Source organism: Ictidomys tridecemlineatus, chromosome 9 (assembly GCF_052094955.1).
Source record: "Ictidomys tridecemlineatus isolate mIctTri1 chromosome 9, mIctTri1.hap1, whole genome shotgun sequence".
NCBI classification, from domain to species: Eukaryota; Metazoa; Chordata; class Mammalia; order Rodentia; family Sciuridae; genus Ictidomys; species Ictidomys tridecemlineatus.
In genome coordinates, this window is record NC_135485.1 from 77,984,729 (window position 1) to 77,998,595 (window position 13,867).

General features: G+C 32.6%; 1 protein-coding gene across 1 annotated transcript in view; it reads left to right on the forward strand.

Annotated features, from left to right (window-relative positions):
* Positions 1 to 13,867, forward strand: part of LOC144366464 (uncharacterized) — a 251,339-nt gene that overhangs the window by 166,641 nt on the left and 70,831 nt on the right. Inside the window, exons 3-4 of the mRNA XM_078020742.1 lie at positions 3,437 to 3,568; positions 13,459 to 13,495. Of these exons, the coding sequence (XP_077876868.1) occupies positions 3,437 to 3,568; positions 13,459 to 13,495 (169 nt within the window). The remainder of the gene's footprint in view (positions 1 to 3,436; positions 3,569 to 13,458; positions 13,496 to 13,867) is intronic.

Consider the following 13,867-nt stretch of genomic DNA (forward strand, 5'->3'; position numbering starts at 1 on the left):
TCCAGCCTGCCTTACATCCCTGCATTTTGGACTTGCCAGTCTCTGTAACTGTGTGAACCAATTCTGTATAATAAATCTCTTGATACCAAGTATCTATCTATTCATCTGTCAGTTATGTCTGTGGAGAATCTTGACTGATACAAAAGATGAAAGTATTTTGAAGAGTCATCAGGAAGATGCTAATGAAAACCACTATGAGATATCATTTTATACTGTTCCAATTGGCAAAAACTAAAATAGCTCATGCCACTAAGAGCTAGAGAAGATATGGAGAAATAGGGAGTCTCTCATAATGCTAAATAAATTGCTACAGTCACTTTGTAGGGAGTGGGTTGTCAATATTTTATCAGAGCTAAAGATGAGCAAACAGTATAAACAAGCCACTTTATCTCCATATTAAAACTATGAGATGTTTTACCAGAATAAAATTATATTGAATATTGAATATTTTGAAATTTAGTTTTCTGTGAACTTGATTTTCATGAAATTTTTTTCGCCTATTTGTATCATTCTATATCCCTAAAATATAGAATAGTAGAAATATTTTGTTTTTTCTATTCATTGATATCTTGAAAATGCTTATATATTTTTTTTAAATATATATTTCTTATTTGTGCTCTGTGTGTGTCCTGCCAGATGTGCTCACAGTTGCTCCTTTACACAAAGACTTTTATAAGGTACTTAATAAAATTATTTTTGAAATGAGATCATGTAAATAAATCAAGAATTTTAGTTGCATTATTCTAATAGTAAAGAATATAGATTCATTTTAATTCTTTTTTTCGGTGCTAAGTCTCTTCTGCCAATACAATAACTCTCTAGAATAGTTGTCTAAGGAATAATACTTGTGTTCTAGGAACTGTTTGTAAATAATATTCCATGTTGTATTAAAAGACAATTTATTGGTTTCTCAAATATGAAGAAGACAGTATATCATACTAACATTTTATAATTAAAATTAAGTTTATTGCTTAATTTTATCACTTATTATCATATTTAAACAAATAGTGACCTTTCTCAGCAAAACACTAGAACTTCATATTAATTGGACAGGGTCCTGTACTATACTAAAAATAAGTGACTGTCTTCATCTTTCACTTGATTTTCTAGGTGGAGCTCCTATACATTTAATCTATTCTGTATTTATATTTTAAAGTTACAGTTTTAAAATTTATTATCACTGTTCATTGATCCTGATTATTCCCATAATAATATGAGACAAAATCTCCTGTCCTTTTAATTTTTAAAACCTTCAGATGTCTACTTCTCTGTAATGTATAAGTAACACATTGGAATCACAAATGGTTGTGTCATCGTTCTCCAAATAACAAAGTTTGGTATGACATGTCATCTACTTTAAATTGTTTACTGAGATTTAGGCTTAGATAATCACAATTCTAAAAGTTATGTAAAGATTTAATTTAATGAGTAGGGCAAGAATCATTGTACTTTTTAATGTACTTTCTTTTAACCTTTTTTAGGGTTTTTGGTGAAATTTAGGGGATAGTATGCTGCTCTCTTTTGCCTAAATGTACCCAGGGAAATACAATGTTGGTAGTAAAATTTTCTGGGAGTCAGGATTTATGTAGCTCTTTTTTGTCCTTGTTTATATATTTATTCCCTTTTAATTGTATCCTCTTAAAAACATTCTTAGACCTGCATCTGTACTAATTTAGGTTTATAGAACTATTCAATGTTTGTATTCATTGATGTCTTGTAGAATTCTTTGGTAGTTTTGATAGAGCCCTTATGTTTTGTGACTTCAAGATATTCTGAAAGTCATATGTATTGTGTTCCATCTTTTATAATTAGCCCTTTGTTCAGTATCCTTCTCTCATTTTTCTGTTTTGTAATCTTTCTCTGTCATAAACATTAAAACTTTTTAAATTCTCATTTTGAGGGATTATGATGTTTGATTTAAAGCTGTACATATATATTCACAACTTTGTCAGTTTTCTTTCATGGATACCTAAATGGTTTTGGTGTTAGAAAATGTATGGAAGTAATAAGTACATAACTCTCTTTGGGAAAACGTAGACCTATTTACAGTCAACATGGATATCAAAGGTTCTAAGAGAAACCTCCAACTCAGACAACTTCTCAGTAAAACTCAGGTCTTTTTTTTTTTTAAACTATTCTTTAGTTGTAGATGGACATAATACCTTTATGTATTTATCAGTGGTGCTAAGGATCGAACCCCGTGCCTCACACCTGCAAGCGAGTGTTCTACCACTGAGACCCAGCCCCAGCTCTCAGGTCATTTTAATTTTTTTTTTTAAGATAGAATTTTTTTAATATTTATTTTTCAATTTTTAAAAATTTTTTTTAATATTTATTTTTATGTTGTGCTGAGGATCGAACCCAGCGCCCCGCACATGCCAGGCGAGCATGTTACCACTTGAGCCACATCCCCAGCCCCTCTCAGGTCATTTTTAATAACATCTTAATATTGTAAGTGACATTTTCCATTATCACTTATATATAGGTGTTGTGTATTTATATGCTGTTAAATTTGGTCAATTGGAGTTTTTCTTGTTACTATAAATAATGGTGGTCTTCCACTGTAATTGGAAGATTTGCACATTTGTACTGAGGTTTCTTTATTCTCATGTTCAAGTATATAGTAGTTTCTACCACATGTATAATCTTAATTTACAAATATATTTTACAATCCAGCAAGTATACTTACAGGAATGTATCTTAAGGAAATGGTCATGGGTTTTGACACAGAGATATTTACTGTGAGGTTGTTTATGGTATTGAACAACTGAGAGCATCCTAATTGTTTACTAATAAGATATTGGTTGCATAAATTGTTATAGCTACATGATGGGATGCTAGGGATCCATTAGAAATGGTAACTTATACATATTTTTATTGTACTAGGAAGGAAGACACTCATGATAAATCATTGTGTTTATCATGATGGATCACATTAAAAACATATATGTTTTAAATATGCACAACAAAGACAAGAAAAGTATGTATGGTACATGGAAATTGTAACAGTGCTGTTTCTAGCTAGTATAGTTGTATAAATGATTATCATTTGCTGAATTTTTTGTACTTTGAAGGTTTCTATTGTGAATGTATTGTTTTTGTAGTAAAAGATGCCATAAATTTAAAAACAGGGCTTGTTTTTTAACTTCCAGTTCAGCTGTTTGTGCAAAATTTTACTGAAAATGAATGTGATTCAACATTGAAATAAAGGATATAAGTGAAGTTCAAATTTTGGGAGAATGTGTTTAAATAGAAATTTTTTGCCACCTTTTTTTGCTTTTTTGCATAAGCCTACTAAGGTGTAGTAACAGTCCCTGGAGCCTGTGGAAAACTTGTTAATGTCTGTAATGCTCATTTAATCATTTCAGTCTTATATTTCTTCCTTTTCATAAGTGAAAGAAAGAAAAAATATTTTTTGTTTATTTTTATTTCCTAGGAAGTTCCTTTTGGTGATGCTGTCCAGTTTCTACAGTGTATCATTCCTTATCTGAAACTAGACGTCCTCTGCAGCCAGAAGAACAAGAAGTCGGCATTGACCCCTTGTCCAGTTATTCAAACAAGTCTGGAGGTGAGTTTTGTATGCAATTGCTGTCTAGGAATGCTAGGAAACCTAGCATAGGGGTTCCAGTTAGCTTGGTCCTCCTTGTTGGTTCAGTTTTCACCAGGAAACTTCAAGAACTTTAAGAACTTTTTCCTGGATATTTACAGAACACTATTGACACTAATGAATGCTACAAAAAGTCTACTTTGAATTACAGACAGAAGCATTAGTCAAATGTTTAATACACTGTCATTCTCAGGGTGGGGCAGGAAAGAGAATAAACTATGAAGTCAGCATACAAATGCAGAGTCCTTTCTCAAACATATTTTAAAGGTATTGATTTTTACAGGGATTTTTCACTGCTTTAGCAAGGTTATTTCAGGATTAAAAAATAATTGCCTGAGGTTTTTTTTTTTTTGGTTTTTCTCTTCCTTTTGCAAATAATTGAAAATTTGACATACTTCTAAAGATCTATACTCAAATTATTCAGTTGTGAACTGTTAAAAAGTATAGTCAGCGTCTGTCCTATTAAAACCTAACAAATGTGTCTGTCAAAAATCTTCCTTATTGTTTACTCAATGATAGTAATAACATACTTAAAAAGAAGGAATGAATGTGTGAGAATTTTTGAAGCTTTATCCTTAGTTTTAGGTAGATCATTAAATATTTGATTAAAATCATTGACTCAGTGACTACTTGTAATTTTGAACTCATGAAATGTATATATCAGGTTTAAAAAAATTTAATGATTTTTTTTTTTACACAAATGGAGCACAACTTTTCATTCTCTGATGGTACATGCTGTAGAGTTGCTACATTCTGGCAATCATATCCCTTATATCAGGTTTTGAGGTCTATTTTAAAATATCTTAAATTAGTAAAAGTAATATGTGTTTTATGCTTAAAATAAAATTATTATTTTGTGTGTGTTCATATTAATGTCAAGGGCTGTCATTAGCTTGTGTTTTGAGAATTTGAAGAATTGGTTGACTACTATATTGGCTATATCTTTAGAATGTAAGCCTTTTTATGGAGTTTATTATTATTTTTTGTGTGTATATGTTTAATATCTGCATCATGCAAATGCCATTGATGTTTTGAATGAAAATAGTAGAATTTCAAAATGACTTTGTGATTCTTTTATTTTCATATTTTCTTACATAAAGACTCAACAGCCTGATGTTTAAGAATTTGATAATATGAAAATGTGACCATTTTATTTTCAGTATTTTAATAGTAAGCATGAAAGCTTTCCCAGTAGTAAGGACGAAAGCAAGCATGAAAGCTTTTCAAGTGAGGATTTGTCTTCAATGTAATTAATACCTATAAGCAGTACTCACCATTAAATAAGTTAAATAAATTTGCTCATACTTCTATAAGTATTTTACATGTACATAAAATACTTTAATACAGTTTTTATACTATTTATGGCTTTTACGCCTAGTGGAGAATACAGTTTTCTGTTTTTTAAGTGCATATTTTTCTTTAGTCTATTTCATTAAATATTAAAAAAAAATTAAATTAATTTTATCCTTTATTGTTTACAGAATGAGTAGTTACCTTTACTGAAAAGGCTTTTCATTTTTATCCTAGCCTAACATTTCTATGACATACTGAGTTATTAGGAGTGAATTAATGTTTAAAAGTGCCATTAATTCATTTACCCCAAATGTTCATTAACAATGTAAATGTATGTTGATGTTCTATGAGACAAGGAAGTGACTAATGACTCTTCCAACTAACAACACTTAAAATGAATAGAAACTTTAGATAGCTAATCTTGAAGTAATGAAGACCCTCATTCAGCTTGGCATCTCTGTATGCCCTAAAACAGCTGTCAACTGTTAAAAATATATACAAAACACACATACACACATACACACAGATGCAGAAAGAGAGATATGTAAATATCTAGTTCTTCAAATCCATAAAGGCTACTAACCATAGTGGATTTTTTTCATTGTATATGTAAATATTTTATATAAAGTATCTATTTCATCTTCTTAGATTTTCTTTTTGAAGAAAAACATATATTGCATTTTAATAAGATTGTCATGTTTACTTGAAGAATCATCACCTTTCTAGTATGTTTGTTTATTTTAATTTATCTTCCATGGGATTTTTTTTCAAGTATTTTGAAGCCTTTTACACATTTCTGCTACAATCTTTAGGGAATTTGTGGCTACCAGATAACTTGTTTTCTAAGTAAACACTGGACTTCAGTCAGTGGTTTGCCTGAGTATGAGTCATGTATAATTGAAAAAAAAATTGTTATATACACTATTAGTAAACAAAAGTCTTTATTTTCTTAGTTCTGAATTTTAACATTCATATGGAAAGAGTATAGCTGAATGTTTCTGAGAATTTATGAAGTAATTAGTAAAAATTACCAGGTAATGGGGTGTGAGGAGGAGGGAGGGAGAGAACTGCAAATTAATGTTTATTTTCATGGCTAGTTGAGGAAAAAATGTAAGAGCAGAAGAAAGTACTATTTATACCTACATATAAATATTAGGGGGTATGTTCCAGGTGAATTAAAATTTTTCTTGGCATCCTTTTTCAAATAAAGAACAGCACAGAAAATATGATATTTTCTCTGTACCCTGTTAGATTTGGATATATATATATATATATATATATATATAAATTGCTACCTTAAATGCTAAGATCTTTGATCATAGGGAAATAATAACTGATCAGATACCTATAATTCAAAGAATTTTTTTAAAAAGGAAAATATTTGTTATATGTCATGATTGTTTTTGGCATGTGACTTTTAATCATTAATTAAATGGAAAAGTAATTTATTTTTAACTTAAAATATCAATATCAAGATTTAGTGCAGTTTAAACTAATTAAATAATATTATTGGAATAAATAGTTATTTTCCCAAGTTTATAAGTTGTTGGAATGTTGCTTATGAGAAAAGGACATTTTCCTTCATTAGATTCCTTTGAAAATAGCCTTTTGTTACATACTACCAAAATTTTTAACTTCAATTCTAAATGCCACAGTACTCACCTTCTTACAGCTTGTATAATAATTACTTGACATCTTTGCCTTTTTTATAATCTGTCTCAAAGCTTCCTACCTTTATGTATAAAATATTTATTAACCTACTTTTAAAAATACAAGATATTCACAATTCTGTCACTCCATTTTTTTGCCTCCTTTAAAATTTTGTCCTAAATTTGCTTTTTTTTTTCATTACAGTGCCATAGAGTTTTAGAACTAAAAGAGAATGTCCTGAATTTATTGATGAAGAAATTGGTAGTAATTAAAATACTTAAGTTGATATGGTAAAATGATGTTGTTATGTCATGGCCTTTAGTTTAAAATCTTTGTCCTTGGTACTCTTCTTGTACTCCATACTACACTCCACCCCACAATCCAGGAGTGGTGGATTTAGATTTGAGTGAAAGATGAATTTGTTCTGCCAAGGATAGATATGTGACCAAGGTACCAACCTGTCTGAGACAGTTTATATTTCTGTCCTGCTCTATCTAATTAGCTGGAGTCATTTTTAGGAAGGAGAAAAATTCTTTCAATTTCTTAACTGATTCACAGCTTGGCATTTGTCTTGTTTTTTTCATATTACTCCACATAATATGTAATCTTACATTAATTTGTTTTCTTGATTATTATTTTGTCTCAAATGTAGCCTTTATGAAGGCAGGAACCATGCTGGAATTGTTTGTAAATCTAGCCCCGGCACATGAGCTTCGTTGAATAATTTGTCGAATGAAGTCGTTGTTACCAGTTGGAGCAGTATATTAATCAATAATTGTTTAATATCTATATTCCATCTACTTTTCTCCTTTATTTTCTAAATTATAATGTATGAAATCTGTTTTATTGTCCCTGGTTATTCTAGTATTTGAATTTTTCTTAAAGTGTCAAAAGTCAGTGTACTCTTCTCTTTGGTCTTTTTGACCTCTCTTCCTTTCAAGTCCTTCTTAAAAATCACTTTTTTGGGCTGGGGATATAGCTCAGTTGGTAGAGTACTTGCCTTGCATGCACAAGATACTGGGTTCAATCCTCAGCTCCATAATAATAATAATAATAAATAATAATAATCACTTTTTCCATGTTTTCCTTTTGATGTCATATATCTAAATTTCCACAAGGACAAGGTAGAGTTTTCTGCTTAGTAAATGTCAATTTATGACACCCTAATTAACCCACAGCAGTAATTACTTTGCAAAAGAAAGCTAAGGAAATAAATGATGACTTTTTCCAACTTTTTGGGTGTATAGAATATGTTTAGTATGCTTACATAAATTTAATATGTACTTTTTGCAGCTTTTTTTTTTTTTTTGGATGGTGCTGGGGATTGAACCCAGGGCTTTGTGCATGCCAAGCAAGTATTCTGCCACTGAGCTACACTCCCATCCCATACATAGCTCTTAATGAAATTTTTGTAAACATAATGCTACAAATTGTCCTATGGAGCAAATGTACTTTATTTTGCAAATGAAATACTGTAGAATCAACAGACTGTATGTGATGGCAGCTTTTAAGTTTACAATACTTTTTGTAAGGGTCCAGCGAACATCGGAGGAGGAGACCACCAAGAGACCGACTCATGCAACAGCAAAAGGGGTTTATTGCAGATCCAGCATGCTGGGCCTCCGCACTCACTCAAGAAGGGAGAGCAGCCCAGAGCCCTGAGCAGGGGTTGAGCAGTGCTTAAGTACACTTTTTTAGGGAGGGCATGGACTTTGCATACATCAGAGCAAATCATCATGAGGCGCGGGAAAATTGAACAACAATTCCTGAATATGATTAGTACTTTCATTGGCGGGAACAGGCCGGGCAGGAGTGATAGGTCAATCCTAAGGAGGGGATACATTTAAACTGATTGGTTTGGGCCCTGAATGCCTACATGCCAAGCTGCACAGGGTCCTAGGTTATTAAACAACTAAATGGTCAGGGGGAATATCTACTGGACAGTCCTGGGAATTTTCCTAACAGCTATAGGAATTTCAGGTTTTGAGTGTAGCATAGGAACTTAACAATACCTGGTCCTTTACATTTTAACTCAGGCTTTGCAGCTTAGAAGCAGCTTTACAATGCCTGGTCCTTTACATTTTAACTCAGGCTTTGCAGCTTAGAAACTTTACCCTTTCATTTTAATGTGTTTTATTATTCAGTAAATACTTGAGTGCCTTCTGTGTACTACATATATTTATTTATTTATTTATTTATTTAAAAAAAAATTTAGTTTTCAGCAGACACAACATCTTTGTATGTGGTTCTGAGGATCGGACCCGGGCCGCACGCATGCCAAGCAAGCACACTACCACTTGAGCCATATCTCCAGCCCATATTGATTTATTTTTATATGGCGCTGAGGACTGAACCCTATGCCTCACATGTGCTAGGGTGCTAAGCACGTGCTCTACCACTGAACCACAACCCCAGCCCTCTACACATTGCTTTAAATGCTAGAAATGAAAAAAAGATAAAAATAGTTCTGAATGCTCTGTTGTCAAGTTTCATTGCAGGATTTGAGGGTACCATACAGAAAAGCAAAGGGCCAATTAAGATATAGAATAGTGAATACTTTCCCAGAGGAATTTATAGTATGCTCAGCTCTTATATTAATGGGTAGAGAGAACAACTTAAACTTGGAGAAGTGATAGATTGAGTAAGGTGTGGTTTCTTCCTAAGCCACAACCTAGATGATGAGTACATGTTAGCTAGGTGGGATTACATAAATAGTATGTGCATTGGATTTGCCCTTGATTGAACATGAGGATTTTGAGAGTAGAATTAAAGACTAAAGTTTAAATGAGACTGAAAACTAGGAACATGAAGCCTACTTATACTAAGAATAGTGGGCAGTTCATCAAAGGAATGTTATAGCCTGATTTTCATTTTAGAAAAATTATCTGGCTATCGTAAGGTGAGTAAACTGTAGTGGTAGGGTAAGACTGCCAGTTGAATAATCAATTAAGAAGCTGTTAGTCTAGGTGAGAAATGATAGGGGCTTACACTGGAAATGTAGTGAAGTGGAAACATCTGAGAAGTATTTAGGAGGCAGAGTTGACAGTACTCAATATTTGACTTGATATGAGATGTAGGGGAGAGAATTTTGAAGGCACAGCAAGTTTTCTGAGTACCAGTTAAGACTGTGATAATGCTTGCATTGAGATGGGCAATTTAGAGAAAGAATTTTGCTTGGTGCAGCAGGGACAGTAGGCATCAGAAAAGATTCTAAGAAGTTCAGTTTCAGATACAAGTTGGAATTGCCTAATAGCATTCAAATGAAGATATACATCCATGGATCTGGGTAAAGATAAAGAGTTGTCAGCCTAGGGAATGGTGTAATCACTCCATAACAGCATGTAGTGCAAGAAGAATATGAAGATTTTTAAAAAGCCACTTGATGGTCTTGTAGCAAATGGCCTTTTGCAGGCTCCTGCAGAGGAGACTAAGAAGTAGTGATTGAGGAGCAGAAAGAAAACCAGAAGAGGCTGGAGTCATACAAGTCAAGGTGTCAAAAAAGAATGAGCAAAAACTTTCAGATGTTTGTTGAAAGTTAAGAAATGGAGGCATTCAATGGACTAAGTCATTGTGACTGTGATAAATGCAGTGGTTTTTGTAATCTTAAGAGTCCATAGTCTAATACTCTTTCATATAAATCATTTTCTATTCTAAGCTGGCATGAGGAATAGAGAAAGAAGGTATAATAATACTTGAAAAATTAAAAAAGGAAGAGGAGTTCTGGGAGCTTGGAAGTCTAGAGGAGATGTAATGTAGAGCAAAGATGGAAGAGCATATAGAAAGGAAGAAGGATGTTATTTTTGGTAGAAAATGGGAAGGAAGAAGAAGATAATGGTGTTTAGGTACTGTAAGTTCATCAGGTTGGTGGCAGATAATTCAATGAAGTATCACTGATACTTTAATCTATTTGGATAAGTTAGGACTACGTTATTTGCTGAGAGTGAATAACAATATGGAGCAGTTGAAGATTTGTGAAGAGGGAAAAAGATTAGAATGAGTTGATAAAGAAGGTAGAACCTTAGGCATCATTTTAACAGGTGGTAATAGCTTATAAACTTGTGTGATTATGTCCAGATTTCAGTAGCTAGGATTTGGTGACAAAAGCAGGCAGGGATTTTATGTCAGATAACAGGTAGACAGTAGTTAAGAAAATCAGTGGTCGGGCCTGGGGCTGTGGCTCAAGCGGTAGCGCGCTCGCCTGGCATGCGTGCAGCCCAGGTTCGATCCTCAGCACCACATACAATGATGTTGTGTCTGCTGAAAACTAAAAAATAAATATTAAAAGATTCTCTCTCTCTCTCTCTCTCACTCTGTCTTTAAAAAAAAACAAACAGAAAATCACTGGTCTAAGATTTCATTGATGGATTGAGAATATAAGGAAGTTTGCTCAAAAGAAGGGATTCTTAGAAGGCAGAGTAGAAAATTTTAAGGATAGAGTCAGGGGGAACGAAACAGTAGTGATGATGGGAGTCCGACAGGGAACATGGAAGCAGTAGGGCTAAAGTTTTGCTTGATGACTAAGAGTCAGTGATGGTTAGAGAGTAGCAAGCTTTTCACAGTGATTTTTAATAATCTGAAATGTTGTATATTATATTTTATGCCTTGCTATTTAATGTTTGCTCACAATTCCCTCAAATTAGTAATATGGTCTCAAATCACATCTTTTTATTATTATGTGTTAGATAAATACATGAATTCAGTGAAACATTGCTTAGTGTTAGTAAACTAGCTTAACATCATGTTGACTCTTTATAATACTTTAGATCTATATTAATCTGAATACGTCTTGGTTTGAATTTTATTTTCAATAAAAAACAATTCTCCCTAGATATTAAGGAAAAAGGCAGTGTGGTTAGATGAAAGTTGTTAGGATAGAAAGTCATCAAGGAAAATAGCTTTATTGAAGGTAAAGATTGTGATATAAATGGAAGAGTATTTAAATGTGGTAACAAGGATTTTTAAAAAGTGGATTATTTTAAAAGATCTGTTTAATTCCTAGTAACAAAACCAAAAATCAACCAAAAGAATAAGAAAACCAGGTATGTCAAGTGGAATGACAATAAGAAGTGACATCAGAGAGTGATGAACATACCATGCTATTTCCTCTAGATTAAAGTGCTCCTAAAAAAAAAAAAAGTTGAAAATGAGTGACCTCAGTTGAAAGACCATGAATTGGAAATCTGCCAGTCATCCCCCAGAGATGTTAGTTTTATGTTTAAGCATAATAAAAAGTACAAGAAAAAAAAAGGTTAAGAGCAGAGGAATTCTCCATGATTAAACATATTTTAGAAGAAATAGAACCTGTATTTAAAAAAAATATTGGAAAAATAATTAGGGGAACCATAGAAAAGCAGCATAATAGAATTCATCGGTACAAGAACTTGCAAAGAAGCTCCAAAGTGAGTAGTGTTTAAAAACATTGTGTTTGATAAAGATATTATAAAGCGAAAATATGTAATTTTGTTATCGGAAGTGTATTTATCATATGTATTTAGTTGTTAAGCTCTTTTCACTATACTACTAATTGACTTGAGTGGATGAAGGCAAAGATAGTAAACCAAAATGGGACTCAAAATTAACATTTAAAGGTAAGAGTCAAATATTGATAGCACTACGATAGCAAAGAATGTTAGACTTATTCTTTAATATTTGAATTGGCTGATTATATGTGGATTTTTAAGTTTGTTCTCAAAGTGAGTTGATATTTAGGAAGTTTGGCATTTTAATAACAATAGTGAAGTTCACTCTTGGTAAAAGTGTATTTTTTTTATAAAAAGGTCTTCCAGTCTGATTTTTTTTTTCATCAAGTTGTTCATTCCTCAGTAATTGGATCTGCTTTTTCATTTTATTTCAAATATTTTGTTGGTGTGGCATTTCCTTTTGTTTCCTTGAGAAGGGCTTCTTGGAAGTTGGATGTGACCAACCTTGCAAATACCTTGGTATTATGTTTTTTTTTTTTTTTAGGGTTCTGGGAGCAAAGGACATCTCCCTGCTTGTCAATGAACAGAAAAACAACCCTCAGCCATCTTCTCCTTGGGCAAAGATATTTTCCCTGCAATGCTTAGGCAAGCAGAGAGGCGTTTTGAACTCCCAAGCATGGAAGGTTGTGTGATGGTGTCTTTTGTGGGTTAATCTAGGTGTCACTAGAACAAACAGAGCAGAAGATTCAGGTGAAGTGACCAATAATGGAGTTATTATCAAAGAATTATGTTAGTAGTTTTGTTGCTGATTCCGTAGTGGTGCCAGGAAAGACAGTAAATCAAGACTTTGGGAGTATTTAAATAATGAAATAACCAGCTCTGAACTCACATAGTTAAGGAAAGTATATCAGAGTTTTCACCTAGCTTTTCACATGTTATAGCTTCTTTTCATTTATTTACATGTGAAAACAGATTCCCCTCTTCCCCATGGCTTAATAGTGAAAAGGATAATTAGTTCCTTTTAAGTATAATTCTCCACTTCTCCCATGCTTTTCCTGACTCCTTTCATAGTATGCACCAATTTTTACAACTGTATCTATGTCAACTATTAGTTTTACAGATAATAGGCTTTCTTACTTTGATCTTACCCAGTGAGAGAGAAGGAATGAATATCAAAGGAAGATGAGGAGAATGTAAGAAAAAAAAATTAAACCTGACTTTAGGAAAACACTCTAAGACCATTCAGACATCTATTATATCTACATCCACCCCACTGCCCAAATAGAAATTCCCAGATACCTTCAAATTTCAAATCTTAAAATTATCTGCTACCTTGCTGTATCATGGTCAGCTATGTAATAAAATATCTAGGAGTATTTTTAAATATCACTGATATATTTTGGTAAATTTCTCTCTACATGTAGTTGCGAGTTTAAAAAAATGTTTTACTCTCATTGTATTGGGATATTGATGAATTTTTTTTTGTAGGTGGAAGCCAGGGCCCTTGTACTTCTCTTTCAGAGAGGTAAGAGAATTGATATTTTGAATTCCAATAACTTTTTTTTGGGGGGGTGGTGGTGCTGGGGATTGAACCCATGGCCTGTGCATATGAGGCAAGCACTCTACCAACTGAGCTATATCCCCAGCCCAATAATCATTTTTAACACAGTAGTCAATTTACTGTATGGAGTTTTTAATTTGTGTTATATTTGTGGTGTTTACATCTACTTTAGTGTTTTATAGCAAGTTAGGAAGTATACATGCCATTTATATAAGAAGCAGACGTGTTTTATTGTGGTATTCGTATTTGTATTTGAATTATTTCCTTTCTTTAAGTATTTAAATGTAGGTTTCCCCCATTACTATTTACTTACATTGATGTTATTAAGTGATGTCT